Source organism: Sorex fumeus, unplaced genomic scaffold (assembly GCF_029834395.1).
Source record: "Sorex fumeus unplaced genomic scaffold, SorFum_2.1 ptg000011l, whole genome shotgun sequence".
NCBI classification, from domain to species: Eukaryota; Metazoa; Chordata; class Mammalia; order Eulipotyphla; family Soricidae; genus Sorex; species Sorex fumeus.
Window position 1 is genome coordinate 2,511,273 of NW_026606068.1, and position 27,866 is coordinate 2,539,138.

At 39.0% G+C, this 27,866-nt stretch overlaps 1 protein-coding gene across 12 annotated transcripts in view; it reads left to right on the forward strand.

Annotated features, from left to right (window-relative positions):
* Window positions 1-27,866, forward strand: part of LRRC7 (leucine rich repeat containing 7) — a 628,763-nt gene that overhangs the window by 258,262 nt on the left and 342,635 nt on the right. For all 12 annotated transcript variants that reach the window (XR_008792000.1, XR_008791999.1, XM_056111016.1 and 9 more), the window contains one exon: window positions 13,351-13,468. Coding sequence is in view for 10 of the 12 variants with exons in the window: in XM_056111016.1 (XP_055966991.1) it covers window positions 13,351-13,468 (118 nt within the window). In the remaining 2 variants the exon portion in view is untranslated. The remainder of the gene's footprint in view (window positions 1-13,350; window positions 13,469-27,866) is intronic.

Genomic DNA, 27,866 nt, shown 5'->3' on the forward strand with positions numbered 1-27,866 from the left:
CTCCTAGACTGTATTCTTTTTTTAGTTGGTGACCATTCCTGTCTGTTCCCATTATAGAGCTTCATCCTTTGATTCATCTTTATACCCACTTTCCTTTTCAAATCAATAACCCAGTCCTGTCTATTATGCCACCTAGATGCTTCTTAAATCTATTTCACCTTTCCACGCTATGAACAATATCTTTTAGGCCCCTATCTTTCTAGTGGACTGATATAGTAATCTCCTTATTGATTGCTTCAAACCCATTTTCTCCCAACTTATGCTTCACACAGCCAACACTAATTTATCCAGATGTCTAGGACCTGGCCATAATGCAGCCTGTCTTGTCTATAACTTACAGAAACCAATCAAACACTCAACTAGGCATAGAATGCTAACGGGAGATTCCCATGGTGTGACTCTAGTCTCCCTCTAGAATCTCTTATTTCCTGTTTTTTTTTCTCCCCCCGTCCCCCGCTTGCTTTTTGGGTCACATCCTATTGGGGTCCTGGCCAGTCGACCCCAGAAAACTGGAGTATGAAACCCCAAAGTGAAGTCCCAGGACTTACTCTCTAAAGGGGAGGGAGTGGGTAGGGGAGAAGCCTCTGCCCTAGGCCTCTGTGCACTTTAGGGATTCCTGGATTCCTGCCTCCACCCAGAAAGAAAGCCACTGAGTGCATGAGTCTGGTGATTAAGCAGTTCTCTGTTTATTGACCCCTATGGAGCCATAGCACAGTGGTAGGGCATTTGCCTTGCACGCAGCCAGCATGGCCGACCCGAGTTCGATTCCTCTGCCCCTCTCGGAGAGCCCGGCAAGCTACCGAGAGTATCTCGCCTGCACGGCAGAGCCTGGCAAGCTCCCCGTGACATGTTCGATATGCCAAACACAGTAACAACAAAGTCACCAATGGAGACGTTACTGGACCCGCTCGAGCAAGTTGACGAACAACGGGAGGGCCTTTTACCAAGGGGTTCTTATACATACACGGGGTGGAAGGGGCAATCCCACACTCAGCACAGTTCCCTAGTACAGATTCCAGTTTCTCAGACTTCTCAGGTAGGGCTCCTACAGATGTCAGTTAATGATTTACAAATCCTGCTCTTAGGGCCAGGTTAACAATGTGGGTGGGCACAGTCATGTCCCTCATTCTTAACCAGAGTGTCTGCTTGTGGGGAGTGCTGAAGAGGGCCCCCTGGGTCTCCCAAGGGTAGAGGATTTAGTCAAAGACTCAGGCTAGCTGCTGAGACACCAACAACACCCTGTGATGCATAGGGGTTACTCCTGGCTCATGCACTCAGGAATTACTCCTGGTAGTACTCCGGGGACCATACAGGATGCTGGGAATTGAATCCAGGTCTGCTGTGAGCAAGACAATTGCTGTGCTATCACTCCAGCCCAGAATCAATTTGTGTGGCAGGGCTTTTGGCATAGTTTTGGTCTTAGTTACAAACAAATAATCAGTCATAGACAGGCAAATATATATAGTGTTTGTTCTGTTTGGGGCATTTTAATATTTATCAACTTGTACACATAATTAGCTTACACAAATATGAAATTTGAAATCTATGCTGTCTAATCTTATTGTCCAATATCATTCTGATTTGTTTGTAGATAAAACAAATGCTTCTACAATTGTCAATTTACCAAAAATGTTACTAATTAAAAGTTTTTTAAGAGGTAACCGCAAGGACAGAGAGATAGTACAGTGGATAGAACTTTTGCCTTGCCTGTGTCTGACCCAGGTTCAATCCCCGGCACCACGTATTGTTTCCTGAGCACAATCAGGGGTGATCCTTGAGCACAGAACCAAAGAACAGTTTCCTGTGCACAGCCTGGTGTGGCCCCAAAACAAAGAAAGAGACAACCACAAATCCCAAGGTATTTCTGTTACATATTCACATAAATGCATGCACACACCCAAACACACAACACAACAAATTCACCTATTCTACGTAAAGTCTAGAGGTCTGTGATTTGCCTTGAAGCCAAGTTAAACTAAAAATTTTCAAAGATATAATTAACATTCATCTTCTACTGTTTCTTCCTTACTTTTATCTTATACCATCAAGTAAAAATAATTATGCATTTTTAAATTAAAGAACATTTATCCTTAAAAATTTTTTTTAATTTGAAGTACTATCAAGTACTATCAAGAAGAAAAGGTCTGACAAAGTACTGTGCTTTGTATATTGAGACGGGCAGCTGTTATTCCAATAAAACAGATCTATTCCCTAGCTTCTAAGACAATGACTGATGCTGAAATAACCTTGATGTTCCAAAGGGAGGAATGATTCAATAGTGTTTTTGTACAAATTGCTACTGAAAAGGTCCGTATTTTTAAAACAGCAGCTATATTATTGTTTTCTAGGATAAAAACTGCCTGGGTATTTATTGCAGCTGCCATCTTCCCACCGAGGAGAATAGGGTTCTGCTCTGTAGCACATGCAGAATCACTCAAATGCAATGAAAAGGGTTTGAAGTGTTCTTTTTCCTTTGCCAGTACTCTCTGCTCTGATGCTAATGCAGCCACACCTCTCCCCAACAGTTCCAAAACTCCCCAACACCCCTATAATTAAGGTCCTTAATTGATCGAATCTTCCCCTCTTTGGGTGCCCACTTACTCTTGGCCCAAGGTCTTAATGGTTTCATTTCCTAACTTGCCTCCCCGCTCACCCCTGCTGACGGTGCCTTAACTATGGCTCATTATTTTTTCATCTGGATAGTTTCTCATCATTCCCCTGCCTGCTTTCTGCTTGTGGGTGTCCATTGCTTCTCAAACAAGAAATCTGAGTAAGTTGTTGCTCTGTTTCTTTGGAAATAAAGCAAGCTTTGCAAAGCTCTCTCTGTGGCAGTCCTTGGTGAGCATTTATTACAGTGAACGTTCATTTCTTTTCAGTGTTTGGACCAACTTGTTGACTCAATGCCCGAGTCAGCTCATACTTTCTTATTCGTCTCTGGGTCTGTGTCTGATTGATGTTCAAGAGATGTGCACTGGATACATGCAGTGAGGAAAGGACAAGGCAGAGAGGGAAGAAGGAAGAATAGGGAGGAGAGAGGAAAGGAAGGAAAAAAAGGAGAAATGAGTGAATTGCTATCACCTTGTGAAGCTTGCCATTTCACAAAGTGCAGATAGAAAATCATTCTTTAAGTTTTTTTCTGAGTTAGCTCCTTGAAAACTACAGCTCATTATTACACTTGTACTAAGTGGAAGAATTTAAATTATTTTATCATAATGTGCACAAAATAATTACGTCTGTGAAAGAGCTTTCAAATGAACTTGGAAGCGCTGGAGCCTGAGTACTTTCAAAGCGATTCAAAGGAAGAACTTCTAAGAAACCAGCCATTCAGTGATGCCAAGTCATTAGACAAGCGTCCTTTTCCCTGGTGGGACCCACTTGTGCCAGCATATGGCATCAAGAGCCCTCTTGTTGAATATTTATGATTCTAAGTGAAACTTTTCAGGAAAGAGTTTTATCTCTTTAAAATTCACAGGCAACTAAGACCTTTTTGTGGTTAGAAAAATAAACGACTAATTTCTCGGTTTTTTCAAAGGAACTGTGTTTTGAGATATAATCATTCACATTCATGACATTTTTATTATATCTTTAATTTTTCAAGAGTGTGTCTGAAGGTGATAATAAAATGCTAATCCAAATTAGCATCGTTTGCATTTACATAGCTCTTCAGAGATGGCAAAAGTGCTGTAACTCACATGCACATTTATTCAGATTCAGGTCCTGGCTGTCAAAAGAAACTCATTGAATCTGTCTTCTCTCAGCCTCCTTGAGGCTCTTGAAAGGGGCCCTGGGTTCTCTGTCTTAGTCACTCTCCACCGAGGCAGCCACCAAGTGTTGTCAGTTGTCACTGTTATCTTTGCGAAGCTCAGATCTATCATTGCCAGGAAATCAGCACGCTGCCTTTGCACCAGACAAAACTGAATTCCAAAGCTGGCTCTGCATTGCCTTGGTAGATGACCTTGTAAAACTTCCAAGTCTTGCCGTTTTCTTATCTGCAAAGTAGGGGTAATAATACCTTCTGTGCAACACTGTTGCAAGAAGTACAGACGATGGATATATTTTTAAATCTAGGTTAGTGCCTTGCAGCTATATAATAGGAGCTCAGAAAATGGTTATTATCTTCTTGCTGGCCACTCCCCTGTGTAAAACTATTCTGGAAAGAGCATTTATTGAGAAAGTACAGTGTCGCGCGTACTGCTTCCCACACTGCTGGAAGAAATAGAAAAGCTTACAGTCAAATAATCCCTACAGCAAGGGACATCCGGCTTCAATGCATGAAAATTGGTCTTAAAATGTCACCTTCCAGTTGGGAATGCCTGAAGGGAAGCAACAGGTATACAAATTGATAGGGTAGGGAGGAAAACAATTGCACTCGGGGCTCTGGTGTGGGAAGAGAAGACAAGTATAGCACAGAAGGTGCAGAACCGGTGTGACTGGAGGTGGGGAACTGCAGGATGGGGGAGGGGAAGGGATGAGAAGAGCATGAGGCACAGGACATGGTACAATGAGACCCTGGGGGGCGGGGCCATACGACAGCGGATAAGTTGTTTTCTTGTACGCAGTCAAGCCAGTTGGATCTCTGGCATCCCACCTGGTCCCCAGAGCACCACCAGGAGTAGTTTCTGAGTGCAGAGCCAGGAGTCACTCGGCAACATTGCCGGGTGTAAGCCAAAAAGCCAAAGACCCTGAATCCCTGGTTGGATGAGGAGGATGGTAAATCTGTAAGGAATTTGGGTTTTGTCTGGAAGTGAGCAGACACAGACCTGAGCCCAGTTGCTTTTCAGAGTAACGTGTGGTTCCTACTCAAGGGGTCCTCCAAAACCCACGCACAAATCCATGTTCTGGGGACTGACAGCTGCCCTGACATGTCTGTGTGTGCTTGTTCGTGTCTTATAAATGTTTGTCTAAAAATGACCTCTATAAAGTTGTCTCCAAAATTACTTAAAATGAGCATGTGCAAACCATCATTTCCTATTCCCTTTCATGAAGTTTAGAATATGACTACTTTGGGAGATAGGAGACTTCTCAGCAGTGTTGAGGGTAAGTTACCTGGTGTTTTTTTGGGAGGCCGATAGCCCTGGGGTCTGTGTATGCCAGAGATCAACTCCAATATGGTGAGCTGTCTTCCATGGACCAAAATTCACTTTTGGGGGGGGGCTAGGGGCTGGCAGAGCTCAGGGCTATAACTTGGTCTCATACATACAAGGCATGACATTTACCTTGCTGATCCATATCAATGGCCCTTAAAGCCACTTTTAATTTTCTGCCAAAGATGTTTCGGAACCTCTCTTCCTGGAATAGCTTTCTAAATTGCCCTCCTTTTTCCTCCCAATCTACCTTTTTCATCCCACTTCGACTTCTACTCAGAGAACTGTTCCTCTCTCAAAGCCTGATGAGCTGCTTCCTCCTTCCCCAGGTCGCCTCCCTTAATCATTCCAATTTTTTCTCTGGCACAACTCCAAAACATAATCATTGAGTCTGGTAACCCATCTAGCATCAAATCCATAACTTTTTTTTAAGTGAATTAGAAGTATGAAGTCCAACAGTGAAACTTGACCTATGTGAAATTCAGATAGACAATAGAAATTCTACTTCTCTTGCAAACCGGTGGATATATAATAATATATTTTTTTAAAAATTTACTTTTATATTTTTTAATGAATCACTGTGAGATAGAGTTACAGACTTAGAAACTTTCATGATTACGTTTCAGTCATAAAATGATCGAGTACCCACCCTTCCACTAGTGCCCATTCTCCACCACCAATGTTCCTAGGATCCGTCCCGCCCCCCCCCCATCCATCCATCCTCCCGCCTTGTTTCTGTGCCTCAGTGTCAGGCACATTCCCTTTTACTTTCTCTCTCATTTTGGGTGTTATAGTTTTCAATACAGGTAGTAAATGGCCATCCTGTTTGGTCTATAGTCTACCTTCAGCTTACATCTCCCATCCCGAGTGAGCCCTCCAAGCATCATTCACTTAGTGGTCCCTTCTCTATCCCTTCCCCAGCATGTGAGGCTGGCTTCCAAGCCATGGAGCAATCCTCCTACCCTTATCTCTACATAATGAATTTCTTCTATTGTTTTCTTTCGAGTCACATTTGGCGGTGCTCACAGACTGTTCCCCGCTATGTGCTCAGGGAGCCATGTGTCGCTGTGTACCAGACCCAGACCCTCACCATCCCTACCACCAGTGTCAACTTCCCTCCACCAGTGTTCCCAGGTTCCCTCTCCTACACTGCTTCAACCCCAGTCTCATATTGGGACAGGCACCAAACTTTTTGTAAGTTTGGTTATTCAAGTTTGGATTGGATGATTTCAGTGTTGTTGACTCTGTGGTTTGGATATATAGCCCTATCTCTCCTTAACATTACTCTATCTCTCCATAACATCTGTCTCTTCACCCACCCACCCACCCATTGTTTTTCCTTTACTTAGGGATCAAGCGTGATCTAGTCACCCCCCTTTAAACCATATTTCCTCATCCAATTACTCTAAATGCCACACTTAAGTGATTTCATCCTTCTTTTTTGTGGCTTAATTTAACATAAGATCTTCCAGTTCCATACACATTACAGCAAATTGCATGATTTCTTCATTCCTTCGAGCTGTGTAGTAATCCATCGTGTATATACCACACGTTAGTAATCCACTGTCGGACCTCAAACTTGATTCCCAATTATTCTAGCGAGTGCTGCAATGAATAATGGTGTGCATACGTTCTTTTGAATGAATGTTTTTCTGTCCTGGGAGTAGATTCCCCAAAGTGGAATTGCTGGATCATATGGCAGCTCAATTTTGAATTAACTGAGAGTCTTAAAAACCATACTTTTTTCCATACAGGTTGAACTAGTCAACATTCCTACCAGCAGTGGATGAGAGTTACTTTATTACCATATCCCTACCAACAAGATTGTTCCAAATATTTTTTTTTATATAATTTATTTCTTTATTGAATCACTGTGGGAAAAGTTACAGAGCTTTCGGGTTTAGGTCTCAGTCATGTAAATATCAAACACATTTCCCTTTACCAATACTTATTTTTAACCGTGAACCCCAATAGAACCCCACCTCCCACCCCTCCCAATTCCTGTGAGGCAGATGAGTTCTAGTTAATACTCTATCTACTTTGACTAGATACATTGTTTCAATAGAAGATGCACAATTATTGTTTAGAGTTTACGACACCCCCCCCAATCAGACATGCTGAAACAGCATTGTGAAATGATTTGCTTTCTACAACTTGGTTTAAGAATAAAATGATGTTTTGGATTTCTGCTATTTTACTTATTAACCCTGGAAGAATTTCTATTAAAAGTTAGATAGTTAAGAGATTGGTTTCTGTGCTCTGGAGTCGTGGCCGTGCTGGAGAGCCGCTCGTGGGGGGCAGCTGGCGACCTCGGTCGGGCGTGAAGGACGGCCCATTACGCCCCCCTTCCCATGAGGTCCCTGCCGCCCCCACCTGCGGCTCAAACCTGCTGTCCACAAGGCTCCCGTGCGGCCGCCATCTTTCTTTCCAGAGAGGATTGGCCGAATGGAGCAACACCCTTTCCCCTCCGGGCAGGCATGCTGATGTGGTTTAACACATAGTCCATTTGCTTTTCTGCTCCAAGCGGGTGGCTCTCTGTGCTAAGTCCTTGTGCCTCTGGGTCCGTGACCGTGCCAGAGAGCCGCTCGTGGGGGGCAGCTGGCGACCTCGGTCGGGCGTGAAGGACGGCCCATTACGCCCCCCTTCCCATGAGGTCCCTGCCGCTCCCACCCCCGGCTCAAGCCTGCTGTCCACAAGGCTCCCGTGCGGCCGCCATCTTTCTTTCCCGTTCCAAATATTTTTGATATGTACAATTCTCACTGATGTGAAATGTTATCTCATTGTTGTCTTGATATGGATTTCCCTAGTGTTAAGTGAAGGATTTTTGCTTTATCATAAGAGTCTCACTTATCAATCATTTTATCATATCTTTAATGATACTTTGATGACCTCTTATTTCTTGACCATTATCTGTTAGAACTCAATTTCAAGTTCATTGCAACATAGATTTCTATACTTTTACCAGATACTAAAGGCCAATTTTGTAACTCTCGATTTTTAGGTAGCCTCATAGCTACAATTGGTACTTCAGGTTGTCATTGTGGAAAATAAGAGAAAACTATGATTTTTTCCTTTTCATATGTCTTCCTTTCCTTTTCCCCTTTCCTCTCCTCTCTCCTCCATTCTCTCTTCCTTTTGCCTTCCTTCTTTTGCTTCATTTCCGCATTTTTTAAATTTTTTCCCTTCATTTGTCTCCCTCTGTTCATTGCTTACTTTTCTCTTTCTCTTTTTTCTCCCTCCTTTCACTTTTACCTTCCTTCCTCCCTTCCCTCTCTCTTTGCTCAACCATGAGAAAGGCAAGCGTTCCCTACACACTCCCTTTGCAGAACCCCACTTTTTCTAGTTCTCTCACTGCGGGTCTTACCCGTAGTTACCCCAATGGGAGACCATATGTGGTAGTCTCTAAGTCAATTTCACACTCTATTTAGAAGCCAAGCTGGTTCCAATCCTCCTGCTTACAAAAAGAAAAGAAAAGACAAAACCCAAAATCCTTCAACCATCAGGAGTTCATAGATACCTGAAGGCAAAAGCTAAACAAAGACCCACTTAACTCTATAGGCTAGTAGGACTTCTTCAAATTCTAGAATTCCAAGAAACTCCCATCATATAGAATTAAAAGCTTTTCATTTAGAGATGTGTATAAGAGTATATCAAGGAATGTGTATATTTGTTTAGTTTTGCCATAGTAAATCAAAAGTGGATAATATATATTCATGCATTTATTATCAGTAGTGAGCAGAGATCATAGCATATATTGAGAGATTCAACTGATATATTTTATATGCATGTATGTGAAAACTCAGAACATACTCCAGGTTCCAAGTCTTTTCATGCTATCAAACAAATGTATGAAACTAGTTTGGGCACACACTCTGAATTGGGACTATCTTTAGGTATACCAAGGCAGGTGCCACATTATCTTTGTTTTATTCTTCATTTGCACCTCCTTCTGGCTAGTATACTATATCATTGGTTATCCACTTTGTTTTTGTTTTCCATCATCTCACAAAAAATACTTGTTTGTTTTATTTGAGGGAGGGAGAGGATGTGGTTGGGTGGGTTTGTTTGTCTGTTTTGTTGTTTTTATTTTGGGACCACATTCAGTGATGCTCTGGGCTTGCTTATTCCTGGCTCTGAGCTTAGGAATCACTCCTAAGAGAGCTGTAATGACCATATTTTGTGGCAGAGATCAAACTTGTGTCCACAGTGTGCAAGGCAAGTACTTACCCACTGTACTATCTCGCTGGCTCCAGGAATATCTTTGTTTGAATCACACCACCACTACCATGATCAACAAAAGCTGCTACAGATATCCTTTCTGCATATTTTTGTCACATCTTTTAATAACACCTGATATTTACCCTGGTATAGTTTTTTCCTACTTTGGACAAACTGGCAGGCTACCGAAAGTAACCTGCCCAAATGACAGAGTCTGGCAAACTCCCCGTGGCGTACCCAATACGCCAAGTACCAGTAACAATGATGGGTCTCATTCTCCTAACTCTGAAAGAGCCTTGAATATGGCACTTTTTTAAAAATCTCAGGGCTAGGACGAAGGAGACGTTACTGGGGCCTGCTCGAGGCAATTGACGATTAACAGGATGGTTGTGATCGTGATCGTGATAGTTTTTTCACAATGCATTTGATTTATTGACCAAATTTGAAGAGGTAAGCAATCTGAGCTTTGTGGCTGACTTACCGAATTTGTCTCCCTTGCACTCAGCATGGTGTTTCGTTTGTAAAAAGTATCAGTTAATAGTTTTCCATGAATTAATTAATCATACTATTGAGACTGTACATTTTAGCCCTAATTTTGGTTGCATTTCTTACAAATAGCATTTTTCTTTTGTGGGAACTCTTAGAAAACTCCTCCCATTGCTTTAGCTTTTCTTCTTCCTCCTGTTTTGTTTTGTTTTATTTTATTTGGGGCCACACATGGCTGCACTCAGAGTTTCCTCCTAGTCTATGTTCAAAGTTCATTCCTGAGAGTCTCAGGGGACCATATATGGTGCCTGAAATTGATTGTATGGTTTGACGTCCGCCTATGAAAGTCAAGCATCTTACCCCCCGTGCTATGGTTCTAGCATCCTTCCCCTTCTTTGGGGAGCAAGTTAGTAGTTTAGAATGCATGTGCTTCTCAAACCAATTTCTGAATATTAAATTGCTCCCTTTAGCTCAGGAAGAACATGTTAGTGCAAATATTTTTAAGACTCAAAGCAGTTTATTGTTTTGGAAATGTGAAATATCATTAGCAAATGAAAGACAAGATAACCATGACCATTAATTGTCTTACTCTAATTAGCTGTTAATTATATTTGTTCTTTTATACTACATTGAAGAATCAGAGCTATTTTATAATCACTCTTCATTTTCATTCAAAGCTTGAATCTTGATAGAACATTAAAATGCCTTCTTAATGTCTTTGCCAATTGATAGACATCATGACTCATATTCAAAAGTTTACTTGCTTTCTTATGAAATTTAGATTCCCTTGAGATTTTTTTAACTCATCCGACTCCTTTAATCCAAAGAAGCACTCCTCTCAGATGGAATTTAGCACTTTTTTCATTTTTTCCCTTTATCTAAGTTTATTTTCAAAGTTATTTATCCAGCAGGCGTTATGTACAAGACACTTTGGTTTAGACAAAGGTGAAACTGATTGACACTCAGACGAATCAGAAATTGTTCCTGTCCTCAGAGACCTAGTAATCTAGAAAAGTAAGAAATGGATTACTTTATAGGTACGTCTATATGAGCTTATACATATACATACTAGTTATGAATACTAGTTTTCCAGTTCTTACCGTGTGTCAAACATAGTTGTATATTTTCATAGGTATCCACCAAATCCAAGATAATTGGTCATAAATTGTAAGACACATCATTATTGTAGGAAAACTTAAAAGAAACACTGCTTAAAAATTTTAATTGAGGGCTGGAAAGATAGTACAGTAGGTATGGCACTTGCCTTGCAAGCAGCCAACCCAGATTGAATTGTAGTTATCATTTATGGTCTCCAAACATGGCAGGAGTAATTCCTGGGCACAAACCTAGGGGTAATCCCTGAGAATCGCTGAGTGTACCCCATTCCCCCCCAAAAAGAAGAAAAAACTTGTAATTGAGACACAGGGACTTGATCAAATACATTAGTTCTCATAGTCCTTTCAACAGCTCTTCAAGTTAGTTATGTTATTATTTCCTTTTTATAGATGAAAATATCAACAGGATTCAGAATTGTTAGGTAACTTTTACTCAGAATCACAGAGCTTATAACAACTCATAAGTAGGTGAGTGAGATTAAACTCATATCAGTCTCATTTTAAATCCTTTGTGGTTGACCTCTGTACTAAGGGTGGGTCAAGTCTTGAATGTTCTTGGGTTTTCAGGATTCAGAGTTACTGCATCTCTATTCATCTTTTGTTCTGCTTTGTTGAAAAAGATTAAAGGGATGTCTACTAATTACCGAGAGAATTTAAAATGTATTTGAAATTATACTTGAATGTATAAATATGAACCCTCTATTTTGAAAATTGTTTGAATTTTGCACAAAATGGTTATAGTAATGATATTCTAAGTACTTAGTATATCTTACTAATATCACTCAGGAGGCAAAGAATTTTTTAAAATCTATGAAACTCTAACTAACTACATTGCATGTTTGTGTAAAGTTTCTAAGGGAATTATAGTCTGGGTAAAAATTTAAATGAACTTTTCCCATGAGTGTAGACATCTGTTTTTCTATTTATTTAAAGGGAAAATTAGTACTTATAAACCATCCATCAAAATTCTCTCTTTTTTAAGTTTTATAAAAAGAAGTGGCAACATTTCTGTATAGCATGTTGAAATTCTAACACTATATAAAGTGTTGCAAATAATCTTTGCAAGGAGCCAAAAGTGGCCCACCATAAGCAGGAAACCACACATTTTTTCTTAACGAGTAATGAGCAAAATCTATTTTTTAAAGCTAATGAGTTAAGAAATGAAAGTCATGTGTTATATTCTTTTTGCCTGTAAATTATGAATTACATATAAGAATAAGCAGTCGTTAAATGTACCATGGGCCAATTGCAAAGTCATGGAAACCAGAGACTTCATCTGTGGTAATTCAGCAAAACAGAATTAGAAATGTCAAGCAGAAAAGATCTCATTAAGATAATTCTTCCAAAAGTGAATCCAAAATCTGTCCCAGCTGTTCATATCTTGACAAGTTGAGATGGACATCACTAAATAAAGGGGGGTGGGTGGAATCTAACTTGTTATTTTCCAAACTATTGTATTTACAACTGCATTAAAATAGCCGGACAACTAGAGAGCTTGTTAAAAATGCAGATTGTAACCCTAAATCCTAAACCCACCCTTTCAGTTGTCTTAGGGTAAATCCCAAGAATCCATATTTTGAAATAAGCATTTCTATCCAGCCGTGACATTAACCATGCTGAATTTGAAAACCAATTTTATATCACTGTGTCATTGCCATCCGATGGCCAAAATGAAGCAACTGAGCATTAATGAGTTCATTTTCACCCAGTAGTAGGGACAAAATGCTTAATTTGTTAGGCATTCCTATAGCAGTGAGAATCAGATGCAGACTGTGAGCTCACCTATTCAAATGTTTTACATTCTTATAAATCATGCAAACAACTGTTCAACACAATTCTAGCAAAGTGAGGCCCTGGTGTGGAGATGAGATCTGAAAACAGCCAAAAAATCAGGATGAAGAAGGTGAGACTTACTTTGTTGTAGTGTTTAAATACAGGTCACTCCCAGCGATACCTGGAGACCTTAAGCCTCTCCCTTAATGGAGTGCAATGGGGGCTGGAGTGATAGCACAGCAGGTAGGGTGTTTGCCATGCACAGCTGACCCGGGTTCAATTCCCAGCATTCCATATGGTCCCTGGAGCACTGCCAGGAGTAACTCCTGAGTGCATGAGCCAGGAGTAACCCCTGTGCATTCCTGGGTGTGACCCAAAAAGCAAATAAAAAAAAATGGAGTGCCAGGGTCACACCACTTGGTCACATCACTTAATACAGGATGGCAGTGTCAGAGGAGGGTGCAAGCTATGTGAGGGATTGAATTCACAACCTTGCACATGCCCTTCAGGTGCTTCTATAGCTAGAGCCATCCCCTAGACCCCAATAAAGTGCGACTTTTGTGGCTGGCCCTTTACATCAACATTTATAAAGACAGTAGATTGAATGTCGTTATTTAGTTTGCATATGAATGGATTTAGCCAAATTGAAATCTAATGGCTGTTCTCTTTTACAGCAATTGTTCAACTGTCAAGCTCTACGAAAACTAAGTATTCCGGATAATGATCTCTCAAATCTGCCAACCACGATCGCTAGCTTAGTTAATCTTAAAGAACTGGACATCAGTAAAAATGGTAAGATTCTCATCTCATCTCTATAAATTTCCATGTGTGCTTCTTCATGAAAAATTGTGCTTTCATTATTCTCCTAGCAAAGGAGATACAATCCGTTTTCCTTTGAGACTGTTGCAACTCTGGGTTAATTTTGTTGAAAAGTTAAATCTTGACTCCTACGTCAAAGGCAGAAAACCTTCCTCTTTCCTCTTACTAATGGACTTGAGACATTCAAGCCTTATTTCCTCTGCATTCAAATATGTGGTTAAACTTTTCTGAACTATTTTACTATCTTTACATTGTTCATTTTCCTCCTTTTCTGAGTAAATTTTAACATATCTAAATAGCACCGCTCAATAAGGGCTTCCATTTAGCCTACTTGAAATTAACTCCTCACTCTGCTCCCTTGTTGATTCACAGTACTATCTTACTATAAAATGATTTACTTATTTATCAGGGTTACTATCTGCCTGCTCCTGCCCTAGAGTATAATCTCCATTGCAGGGCAGAGGAGATTCTTCTTTATTTGGGACTCTCATGAGTCTCAGAGGTCTAGAGTAAACCTGATGGGTAATAGGTGCTCAGCAGTGGTCGTTTTCCTGGACAAACTTATGTGGCATATGAGTTTGTTGATGCAGGCCAAATACTGTTGGTGATGATGGTTTCCTTTGAATGTGGGAGGGTCTCATATGGCCTTGTAAATGACCATGAATCTCCATTTTATTAGAATAAAATAAGAATCATTACAAAAGGATTATATATAGATTATACCTAGGCAGTATGAGGATATAAACCATGGCTACCCTATCTTTAAGTTAGTCAGTTAAATGGTTGTACGTGTGTGTGGTAGTGGTAGTGGTGTGTGTGTGTGTGTGTGTGTGTGTGTTTGGTGCAGGAGGGGGATGGTTAATTAGCTAATTCAGACAATATTCTTGGATTTAAAGGAACACATATAAACAAATAAGGTACCTGTTCTAATTAATCTTATATTCTATTGGGTAGGTAGATATTAAACAAATAATTATGGATTATTGAATAGAGAATAATGATAAAAAAATTACACTGGATGTGAAGGATATATCCCTGGTAGTGTAATTATTCCAGTCAGTGGGGTTAGTGAAGGTTGCCTTGAAAAGTGATATCTAAGCTTATCCAAACAGCTTGTATTGTTATTCAATGTATATAAAGTTTCACTTATGTGCACTGGGTAAATTCGAGGGATATCATGTTAAATATAGTTCTATATACTATCGTGTCCATCAGACTCTTAATAAGAGCAATCAGTCTCAGGGATGGAGAAAGTAGAGTGGGTGGGGCACTTGCCTTGCACACAGCTGACCTGAGTTTGATTCATGGCAACCTATATGGTCACCCAAGCAGCCAGGAGTGATCCCTGGGTAAAAAGAAAGAAGACGGAGTAAGCCCTTAGCACTGCCAAATATGGCCCCCAAACAAGCAAAAAACAAAAGATCCCCAAAAGTATAAATTTTATATCATGTGAACTTACATTCCTATCCCTGTTACTCATGTGTAGTCACCCTTAAGGGGACACAATATGACTCTGAGAGGTGAGGGCATGTCTGTTACCTTTATGGAATACTTACATGTGCCAAAACACATCAATTTTATGCATCAAATATGTACAAATTTTTATATGTAAAGTACAGTTAAATCTTTTTAAAGTGAGAAAAAGGAAAGAAAACTAAATTATGTGTCCTAAGAAAAGTTAGATGAGTGACTTGACATTTTATTTTAAATAAGTATCTTAAAATGAATATGTTTTTCCAAAAATAACTAGAAAAAATGATCACATCTAACTATAACAACCTTAATAAATTTTATACCCTCTGGTTTAAAATTAAAGTCCTCTAATATAATCCAGTAAAAGTACACTTTAGTTCACCTCTCTATTTAAGTAAAGAATTTATTTATTTATACAGAGCATTTGCTTTATTTAAAAGCATTTATGAAAACTTGGCAGGCTGGGTGTTTTTATTGCTTTCATATTGTTTAGACTCCCTTTACTAGAATTAAAATTCAGTAGTGTCACAATTTAATTGTGTCATTGTTGTTTAATCACTGGTGGATTTCTATTGCCTGAAATAGTATGTGGCATATTGAAGGGTCCAAATAATTCATTTTATTGAACAAAATGATGAACGAATGGTTCTTTGAGAACATAGAACACTAGCTAAAGTGTGCCTGAATGAATTGCTACTGATTTCTTTAATTCATATATGTGATAATCATGGAGAAGGTTATAGTGTCTCTGGGAAGATAAGAACTATCACTTTTCAATAATCAGTGAAAATCATAAAACAATGTACAATGAAGTGCTTAATTATATGGCATAAATTGTGATTATAAATTCCTGCAGAGTGAAAGTAGTAATTAAATCTGCCTTATTACTAGGAAAGAGTTCAAGTAAAACATATAACCTGAATATTTTTATGAACCACAGGACCATTTCATTAGTTGGCCAGTACAAGTGCAGACATACAATCTTTCTATACCAATTTAGCTTACTGTTTAAAGTATTTTCATAAGGATAATCATAAAAAGACCATAAGCAGATATAGAGAGAATACCAAAGAGACCCATAAAAGATGGCATTAAGGCTCTTTTCACATAGAAGGACTGCAGTCATTTGTGGAGTATAAAACAACATAACATGAGGCTGATACCTAAAGATAGTAGATACATGGGACAGGAGTATTGCTCCATAGCTGGAAGCTTGCCTCATGAGCAAAGGGGAGAAGGCAGCTGGAATAGAGAAGGGATCACTAAGAAAATGATGGCTGGAGGAACTGGTCGGGATGGGAGACGTGTGCTGAAAGTAGATAAAGGACCAAAAATGATAACCTCTTAGTGTCTGTATTGCAAACCATAATGCCCAAAAGTAGAGAGAGTATGGGGAATATTGTCTGCCATGGAGCAGGGGGAGGGTGTGAAGGGGGAGGGGTATACCGGGGATATTGGTGTTGGGGAATGTGCACTGGTGGAGGGAGGGTGTTTGATCATTGTATGATTGTAACCCAAACATGAAAGCTTATAACTATCTCACGGTGATTCAATAAAATTAAATAAGTAAATAAATATGAATTTACTAGATTATTATGAAAATAGAACTCAGTAACATGGATTTTTAAAGAAATATGCAAATTCATATTCCAATGATGATATATAGATTTTTGAGTGAATAAAACAAGCTAAATTTTTTTTAAAAAGACTATTTTCATTCTACTAATCATAATATTCATGAGTCACATATTTGTATGGATTTCATATTTTTATATTTCAATAACAATCAGTCTTACCTATTTATATGCACTCGCAAAATTCTATTTTCAATGATAATTTTTGAGAAACAGCCTACATCCAATTGTACCATTACCTTGACTGTTTCAGGCAAGTATAGATAGTTTAAGTAACTTAAAATTTTGGAGCCAGAGAGATAAGATAGTACATAGGGGGGGTTCTTATTTTGCATACATCTGATCCACGTTTGATCCTCAGCACCAGATATTGTCCCAAATACCAGGAATGATTACTGATCTTAGAGCCAGCCATAAAACTTGAGCACTACCAGGTGACCCAAAATCTAAGAAACTTATCTCAGAGTATCAGGGAATATAATCATGGTCAAATATAAAAAAAACCATCTGAGAAAGGGAGTATTTTATGATGATTTTAGTAATCATCTAGTGGCTTTCATTTTGCAGAAAGTATTTGTTGCCTGGAATTAAATTGCAAGTTACACCTCAACTCTAAAATAAATATGCATGTATATCCCTAGAAGTTCTGGTGAATATTATGTAGGGCCATTTCACTGTACTTATGATCTCTATAGTCTAGAAATACTTATGCAAACCACTCTGTAAGGTTGATATAGTACATGAGGATCTAATAAGCTTGATGATATATCAGCCAATCAGCTAGAAGTACACAAACTAAAAGATTTCAATACATCAGCTTTGTGGGCAAATCATACCTTCAAAAGCTGTCAGTGAATTCCATGAGAGACAAAGCTAGTTACTTAAGGGGCATAATAATCTCCTTTGGGTATCTGCCAAGTGAAGAAAGAGCAGATAGAGGAAAATAAGCACGTGGCGGAATCACTGTTGACAAGGCTACAATACTCCTTATGGAAAATAATAAAGACACAAGAGAATGTGGTCAGAATTGGTACTGAGGGACAGAAAATAGAAAGTTGATTTGGAAAAAGAGGCTCATTCAAACCCTTTCCAATAGAGCTAAGAATTTGCCTGAAATGTACTTTCAACTAAGATGAGTCATCTCTTATGATAAAACTAATTCTCTCAGAGGTGGAGGCTAAATCTGATCTTGAACGTCCCTGGAGCTTCTCATCTTTAATTTTTTATATTCAGTTCTTTGACGTAACATCCCAATCCACTGTATTTTCTTCTCTAATTCAAACATAATATTTACTATCAAAGTCATTAGGCAAGTGGACCATCATGCACAGAATGGTGATGAAAAGATTTGTGTGAGTATCTCTCATCTACTTCTAATCACATCTCCAATCACCCAGCTTCCTTCTGTTGGATCCTGAGATCATCACAAGATTGTCTTTCTTAATGCATCAGATGACTTACTTATGACGCAGAGAAATATACTATTTTTTTCTGCTCAAAATAACTTCATCAACCAAAGTTGTCTTCACTTTCAAAAATATGTTGCAGGGCTAGGGATATAGCTCAAAAGCTGAGCGCAGACTTTGCATGCAGGAGACCTGGGTTCGGTTCCAGGCACACATGATCCTGAGCACTCCCAGGAATGACTTTGTCCCTCAACCAGGAGCCAGGAGTGGTCCGTGAGCATCAGTGTACATGGACCGTAATAAAATAAAATCTATTTTTTAAAAAGACATTGTAGATGTCATTTATTTGGGAAACTTCCTGTCATCCTATATATACAAAGAATTAATTTTTCCCTCCTTGTAACACATTTATACCTTAAAAATTATTTGCTTTGAACTTGTCCCACCAGGTAACTTGATTTCTATATATTCCTATATACTTGACAAAATTGTGAAAATCTTGAATTCATGTCTATCTTTTTACTCTATTTGGATTTGCTATTACCATACTCAGTGTATATTGTAGGTGCTCAATAAATGTTTAGCAGAAAAATAACTATTATACTGATGCATTCTTTAAAAATTATGAGACTATTTATAGTGTGTTTTATTAAGAATCCTACATTGTACAGGCCCTTAGCTGTCATACTGAGAACTTCTTAAATGTAACAGTATTGGCGGCTGGAGAGATAGCACAGCGTAGGGTAGGGCATTTACCTGGCCAACCCGAGTTCAATTCCCAGCATCCCATATGACTCCCCGAACACCTCCAGGAGTAATTCCTGACTGCATGAGCCACAAGTAACCCCTGTGCATCACTGGGTGTGACCCAAAAAGAAAAAAAAGTAACAGTATTGAAAAATACAAAATGACATTGTAGTAAGTAATAAGTAACCACTAAGATAAGCATTAACTTGTCAAATAACATTTTAAATAATTTTTTCCAAGGGATATTTGCTGCTTCAGGTCAAGATTTGATTTCTTCCTTGAACTTCAGATTGGTATAGCAAGCTGGGCTTGGCTATAATGTTATCCCACAAAAACTCCAACCTTCCCAAATCCTCCACTCCAACACACTTTTTCTTCACTATCTTCACTTATCACTTAACTTCCCGTTAGTCGTCGATTTGCTCGAGCGGGCGCCAGTAACGTCTCCATTTGTCCCTGTCGCGTGCTAGTGTAGCCCAATGGCATCTCTTCACTCCGGGAACATGGAGGGCCTCAAACCGATCATTCATGACCTTGACAAAGAAGTCTGACCATCTGGTAGGTGGGCGGCCACGCGGTCTTTTGACATCCCGTGGAATCCAATCAGTAACAGCTCTAGTCCAACGGTCGTCTTTAAATCTCATTACGTGACCAGCCCATCTGATTTTCGACACCTTGGCAAATGAGACAGCGTCCCTGATCCTTGATCGTCGACGGATGTCAGAACTCCGGATTCGTTCTCTCATTTGAGTGAAACGTGATATTCCAAGCATAGCTCTTTCTATTCTTCTTTGGGAGACCTGAATGGCGTTCTCATCTTGTTTGCGTAGGGCCCAGGTCTCTGAGGCATATGTTAATGCAGGAAGAACAGTGGAATCAAAGAGATGTGCCCGGAGCCGGAGGTTCTTCGTCCTCTTAGCTATTTCTTCGACGTTCTTGAAGGCGTTCCAAGCCGCTCTCTTCCTCCTGCGCAGCTCGGGTGCCAGGTCATTTGTCATGTTGACCTCTCGACCTAGGTACACATAGCTGTTGCATTCGGAGATGGTCGTTCCATTGAGAGCGAATGGGGCGTCAGGAACAAGGCTGTTTCTCATAAACATTGTCTTCGTAAGATTCAGCTGTAGTCCTACCTTTCCACACTCACGGTCAAAGTCGGCCAGCATTTGTGCCGCTTGGCTGATGTTTGGTGTTATTAAAACAATGTCATCAGCAAAGCGGAGGTGGTGTAGTTGCCGACCATCTATCTTCACTCCCATTCCTTCCCATTCCAGTCGTCGCATGATGTTCTCGAGGGTGGCACTGAAGAGTTTTGGTGAAATGGTATCACCCTGCCGCACCCCTCTCTTGACATCAACGATCACTTCTTTGTAGACTGGTGAGATCCTGGTAGTGAATCCGCAATACAGCTCACGGAGGATCCTGATGTATTGGGCTTGAATGCCCTGATTGGCTAGGGCTTCAATGACCGCTTCCGTCTCAACAGAATCAAAGGCCTTCTTTAAATCAATGAACGTTAAGCAGAGCGGCATCTTGAACTCCCGAGAAACCTCAATGAGTTTGGTTATCGTGTGGATATGGTCGATGGTGCTGAATCCTTTGCGGAACCCTGCTTGCTCACATGGTTGTCCTTCATCTAGTGTTCTGCCAATCCTATTCAGGATGACTCTAGTGAACAACTTGTAGATGACAGACAATAGGCAGATCGGGCGATAGTTGCCAATGTCATGGATGTCTCCCTTCTTGAACAGTAGTACGGTCCTGCTGGTTTTCCATTGAGATGGAACCTTGCATTCAGACAGGTAGCGAGTGAAGAGCCGAGCCAGTGTATTGATGAGTACTGACGGCAGGTTCTTCAGGTGTTCAGGTCTGACCTTGTCTGGGCCGGGTGCTGTTTGCTTCTTTACTGACGAAATGGCGTGTCGGATTTCGGAAGGGAGAACGTTGGGAACGACATACCCATCCTGTGGAATTCGGTATGTCAGCAAACATACCTTCACTATCTATTCTCTATAAATATTGATATTATCCACAGAGGTATCCAGTGCAAAATTCCATTCTCTTCTCCAATTTCCATTTGTGTTCAGTAAGCAAACCCTACCTGATTTACCTCTTATAAATATGCTACATTCTTTTTATTATTGCTTTGTTTTAATATCTTTTATTCTAGATCATTTAAATAGTTTTCACAGTAGACTCTCCATGCCCATAATAGCCACCCCCATTTCTAAATCCACCGTCTCCAAAGTAGTGTTAGCACTCTGTCTTCACTGCAAAGAGTACTAGCTTCCTTTTCTTCCTAAGATAATTCGGTTGATCTAAAATCTAAATGAAGGTTCCCTAGCACAACTTTGAAAGTTCCCACAATTGCCCTGTACTTTGATTCTACCTGTCTAGCAGGCTGAACCACATTTTTTAATTCTATGATCTAGACACTGAAGAACTACCTCGAAAACTTAATGCTATTTCACTCTATCAATGACTCTATTTCTGCTTGTTCCTTTATCTAAATCACTGTTCACACTCTGTTGAGTTTTATATATTATTCAAAACTCAATTGAGTATTAGAACAATTGTATTTTACTATAGTGAAATATGTATGTGGTTTTAATTTTTATTTTCAAATATTTTGAGGAAACAAAGTAAAATGAGATAGCAATATGTCCAACATGGTGATTAATGTATTAATTTTAATTTTACATACAAAATTTGATGTTTTTAATGAATTAGAGACATCAAAATATTATAAATCTTCATCCCCATTCTTCCTACAACCTTTTTCTGAGAATTTGTGTAATTTAAATAAAATTCTAGTTCATTATGTCCTCTATTCTGCAAATTTTTCATACACATTGTCTCTGATTCTTGTTCATGATTATCACTGTAGATCTAAATGTACCAGAAAAGCAATCAAACTTCCCACTGATCCTATTCCTGCTAACTCTTTAAGTTATTAGATATTTGATTCTTGGCCAGTCACTACAGGGTAATTAAATATTTTAATTTATATTCTGTTTATTAATGTATTTATTAGTTGGTATTTCCCCACTTATTTCTATATCAAGTAAAGAAAGAATATATTTTTTACCAATTATATTTTTTGCTCCATTTTTAATTTGGATTGTTAGGTTCTTGCTTATATGTATATAAAGAATTTTATTTCTATCACATTATATCTAATTAAAGAATTATATACTATGTGATACAAGATTTAGATACAAGATTTAGTCACTTACTGGACTAATAGATTACAAATATTCTTTCTAATGCATAACTTACCTTTCATTTTCTTTGGGATGCCATTTGTCATAGTTGTCACTAATTTTGATATACTAATTTTTTTCATGCTTTTCTTTTATTAATATTTTATTATTATTAAAGTACCATGGTTTGTAATAGGTTAATATTAATGCTTTTAATACATAAAATTATATGGCATCTCCAGCACTTCTAAAGTGCCAAAAATATTCTACCATTGTTGAATGTCACTTCTTCCCTTTATGATCTACTTTTTTAACATTTAAGAAAGTTTCTTGAGGGGCTGGAGTGATAGCACAGCGGGTAGGGCGTTTGCCTTGCACGACGCCAACATGACCGACACAGGTTCCATTCCCAGCACCCCATATGGTCCCCTGAGCACCGCCAGGAGCAATTCCTGAGTGCACGAGCCAGGAGTAACCCCTGAGCATCGCCGGGTGTGACCCAAAAAGCAAAAAAAAAAAAAAGTTTCTTGACTCTGATATTGTAAAATCATTTGTCTATATTTCCTTACAAGCCATTAAGGGCTTTAACTCAATTGCGATCTGTTTTTCCCAGTATATGATCAAAATTCATGCTTCAACATGATATATGATTGACTGCGCTAGCAATATTTGTTAGTCTCAAGTTTCTCTAGTAATCTATAGCTCTGTCTCTTTAATAAACAAAATATATTTACCACATTCTTTGCTGCTTCACTGGCTTGTTCTCCTATTATGCTCATGTCCAATTGTTCTCATCACTATCACTTAATATTAAGAATTTGATTTGATTTTGGACCACATTCCCTAGTGTTCAGAGATTTCTCTTGGCTCTGTGCTTAAGGATCACTCATGCTGGAGCTCGGGGGACCCCTCCCATGTAAGGTATGGATGCCAAGTAGTCCCATGAAAGGCAGTATACCTACCATACCATTTCCTTTTCTCTAGCCCCTTTATACTAAGTTTAAACAACTGATAATATGAGTTCCACTTTTATGTTTTCCAAATCTATGTTGTTGTTCTTGGTATTCAATTATTTCTTATAATTCTGTTTTGAAATGTTGAGGATCATAAACAATCTATTAGAACTTTTAGTTGACTTAAGTTTAGAAATTACTTTGGGAAACCATTTTTGTGATAGTAAATAGTGTGATCCATTACCATGATATTTACTTTTATTTTGGCTTTAATTTTTTATCTTTCTTAAAGTTTTTGCACTTTTAAGAAGGTCAGGTATGCATTTTGTTTGTTCTATTTTGAAACAGTTTAATTGCTTGGTTTTTCATATTGTTTATCTTTTTTAAAATTTTTATTTCTAAGTTTTCATGCTATTATTTTGAACATTTCTCATTCTGATATATCAATCTCACATTCAGTCATGATAAATTATAATATAGTTTATATAAATATAGCATTATATTATAATTATAAATTACATTACATTTATATAATTTATATTATATAACATATTATATGTTATAAATTATAACATGTCTATAAATATAGCATAGTTAATAATTTATAGTATAAAACAGTAGATTCTTTTTATGCATAAAATTATATCATTTACATATGAAATTCTAGTTTTTCTCTTCCTTCATATCTTCTTGAGTAACTTTTTCATGCTATAATTTCCTAGAAAGTCATCTTTTCCAGCATTAGAATGTTCTATTTTACATGTGGGTTTCTTTATGTGCTTTGTAAATCTCTACCATATTTGTGATATTTCTTTCCTTGTATTCCTAATAGTATTTAATTCATGTATATCTTTACTTATATCATCTATCCTTCCACGTGGCTTTCTAGTTTGTTGACATTTCAAATAAAGTTCTTAGGGTTATCTTTACTTTTTTTATTCACCTATTTATTTTCAAGTCATTCATTTCTGCTTTTCTATTTTACAGTGCATCTATATTTCTTTTTTTTATAATTTATTTCTTTATTGAATCACTGTGGGAAAAGTTACAGAGTTTTCGGGTTTAGGTCTCAGTCATGTAAGTATCAATCACATTTCCCTTTACCAATACTTATTTTTAACCGCAAACCCCAATAGAACCTCACCTCCCATCCCTCCCAATTCCTGTGAGGCAGATGAGTTCTAGTTAATACTCTATCTACTTTGACTAGATACATTGTTTTGATAGAAGATGCACAATTATTGTTTAGAGTTTACGACCCCCCCCATCAGATATGCTGAAACAGCGTTGTGAAATGATTTGCTTTCTACAGCTGGGTTTAAGAATAAAATGATGTTTTGGATTTCTGCTGTTTTACTTATTAACCCTGGAAGTATTTCTATTAAAAGTTAGATAGTTAAGAGATTGGTTTCTGTGCTCTGGAGTTGTGGCCGTGCCGGAGAGCCGCTTGTGGGGGGCAGCTGGTGACCTCAGTCGGGCATGAAGGACGGCCCAGAACACCCCCCTTCCCATGAGGCCCCTGCCGCCCCCCGCCCCCGGCTCAAACCTGCTGTCCACAAGGCTCCCGTGCGGCTGCCATCTTTCTTTCCAGAGAGGATTGGGCGAGTGCGTCAACACCCTTTCCCCTCCGGGCAGGCATGCTGGCGCGGTTTAACACATAGTCCATTTGCTTTTCTGCTCCAAGCGGGTGGCTCTCTGTGCTAAGTCCTTGTGCCTCCGGGGCCGTGGCTGTGCCGGAGAGCCGCTCGTGGGGGGCAGCTGGTGACCTCGGTCGGGCGTGAAGGACGGCCCAGAACGCCCCCTTTCCCATGAGGCCCCTGCTGCCCCCCGCCCCCGGCTCAAACCTGCTGTCCACAAGGCTCCCGTGCGGCCACCATCTTTCTTTCCAGAGAGGAGCGGGCGAGTGGGTCCATCTATATTTCTTATGTCTTCTCATCTTGAATAGGATTTACTCAGTTGTCATGAGTGTTACAACATTTAAGACTTTTTTAGTCAGTATTTTATTGAAATATAGTGCAGATGGCATAGTTTGGTACAAAATCCTCATTTATCATTGACTAATCTTTAAACATTCATTTCACTTATAAAATATCATATTCTATAATTTTAGGTGTTTGCTGAGGATATACAATATACACCATTCTCTGTTACATTATAAGCTTTTCTAGGAAAAGTTTATATCTTAAAGATTTCATATGTTTGAATCTTTGAGAACACCCAGTGTTTGGAGCATTTTCCTACTGGAAATAATGAATACATCTAATGAACTGGAGAAAATGAATCAAAAATGAGATTTCAACCTATTGTGTTACATATAGATTCTCTATACTCCATTAAAATCAAATCAGTATATTAACCTTGCTCTTCCTCAGGAAATTTTAGTACATTTCCTGAAACTTGGGTATAGATATGCACATAGATGTGGAGACATATACAGCCAGAAGAAGTAAAACACTGTTTTTCAATCACCCTTTCACTTCTAAGTCTTTCTATTCCCAAAATTTCATGCAGCATTCCTTGAGTAAATGAATCTACTTTCTATGCCAATAAATCTTTTATTCTTTGTTCCTTAGATCTAAATTCAATAGTAACATTAAAATCCCATGTCCATCAGAGATGAAAGCATTTCATGATGTTGTGATCCTGAATAAACAGGATCAGTGTCTGTTTATAGAGCTAATACATGGTCGTAATGGAGTAAATTGTTTTCTATGATAAAGCAAGATAATGAAGGATAAGGTTTAATTAGGCAGTGATTCAGTTTTAAGTATGATTGTTGATTTGTCCTAGCTTCAAAGAGACTATGACACTATGATTTAAGGACTTTAATGAAAATGAATTAATGTGAAAGCCCATCTAATTCTGTAGCAATTAAGTGATTTTTCTCTCATCCCCTAAACTTATTTCTATACATGAATAGATTTGAACAACATCCTAGTGGATAAAATCACCATTGTTGGTTGTAATGAAAGGCAATCAGAGTTGAAGGCATTATTATGTGTTTTTCTGACTAGCCAATTATTCCACCCCTTCCCCAAATGCATGCAAAGCACTGAAGACAAACAATATCCTCAACTTTCAGCGAAGAAAAGGAGTTTTTCTCAGTGACACTAGAGAAATCAAGATATGAGGAGGCAATTAAATGATAATAATCTTTAGAATTTTGTGCACATTATGAGAAGAACAAAGTTTCTGGTGGTAGATATGTAATTTCTTAGGGAAGTCTATTTCGGGATGCCTGGTGGTTTGGGGACAACATGTTTCATATTACCAACCAATTGAGTTGTTCTCAATTAGGTGAAAGGATGCTCTTTGGTGTTTGGCTCAATATTAGACCATTCATTTGGAGTAGATCTTTTTACTTTACTCTAATAAATGGCTCACTTTCAACACACTTGATGTGTTAGTTACTGAAAGTCATAAGTACTACCCTCCCTCTCATACTACTTTGTCTCTCTACAGCATCCATTTCCCTCCAAGATAATAGTGCTAACACTGACTCGGGCTTGCTTCCCTCAATTTCTGTTGAAGCACATGCTGGCCACAGAACCCAGATCCATTATTTTACCACCTCTCGGTCCGATTTCATAATTTAGCTCACTTATGTCTTCCTCGGAACAAACAATCATTAGCTATCAGTAGGTGTGTTACCCGCCCTTCCTCCATGGGGCGACCAGCAAAGATCAGCCCCCGTTCCATTCCCATTTTGAAGTCTGTGTTGGGCTGTCACCTAGACTCATAAATTCTCAGAAGTCATAGCAGAGCCTTTTTTTTTCTGAGCTGAGTGATTAACCCGTCCTTGGTGTGCCTGTAAATCCAGGGAAACTGGAAGAGAACAAATTGAACTGGTAATGAAGCATTGTGAGCCCTTTCTCTGTGAGGCCGTACTTCCTCCCAGCTGTGGTCTAAATTCCCTGGAAACGAAAAGGGCTGCACCTTGTACGTTCTTAGATCCATCATATCCTCAGCTTGCAGGCTAAGTGCTTATGTGCTCACTAAAGTGGGAGCTTGATGAAGTAGGAAGGACGCTTTAGCCAAATAGGAAACCAGATTATTAAACACTCCTTTTCACCTAAAAGTGATTCCACATGTTTGTTGCTGAAGTAGAGAGGGAGAGGGAGAGGAAGAGCTCCAGACAGACGTCTGGATGAGGCAGGAGCCACTTCAGCTCATTCTTCGATGAATGAATGAATGAATGAACACTTTTGTCGAGATCATAAACACATTTCAGAATCTTCACTCAACATGTTCCTAAGGCCAAATCAGTTGCGTGGCAGTTTTAACTTCATGCCTACCTGCATTTGTTTTTTCTTTCTGTAATACCATTAAGAGAGGTGATAGCGTTTTGTGGACCTTTAACTCTTCTGTCCACCGAATCTTGTTTTCTCTATTCAAGTGGTTAGAGCGGAGATTCTAAAACGTATTCTGCCTGCCATCCCCTCTTGACAAATATAATTAATTATTCAGCATCCCCCTCCACCTAAAATCTGCTATGTCTTATTACACAAACAGAAAATATCCCTCTGGGTTCTTCAGCACATCCCCATTTGAGAAACAATGCGGAAGAAGAAAAAAACCATTCCAGTTCATTTGCAACTCTTTTATTTCTCTCCTCTCCTCTCTTTGTCTCTATTTCTCCTTTCTTTTCTCTCTTCCTCTTTTCCCTCTCCCTATCTCCTGCCATCCTTCTCTCTCCCCCTCTCTCCTTCTCTTTATTCCCCTCTCTGCCCCCTTCTCTACACCCCTTCCTCTCTCTTTCTCTCTTCCTCATTCCCTCTTACTTTCTCCCATATTTCTCTCTCCTCTTTCTCTCCCATACTTCCCTTCCCATCCCTGTCCTAATGGCCTAGACAGATTTCCAAAAATTTGCTAGCCTAATTGCTGGATGCTTTTGCTTTTTCCTGTAAAATAGATTGCCGCCTCTGAAACCTCCCTCTAATTAGGAATTTCTGCTAAGT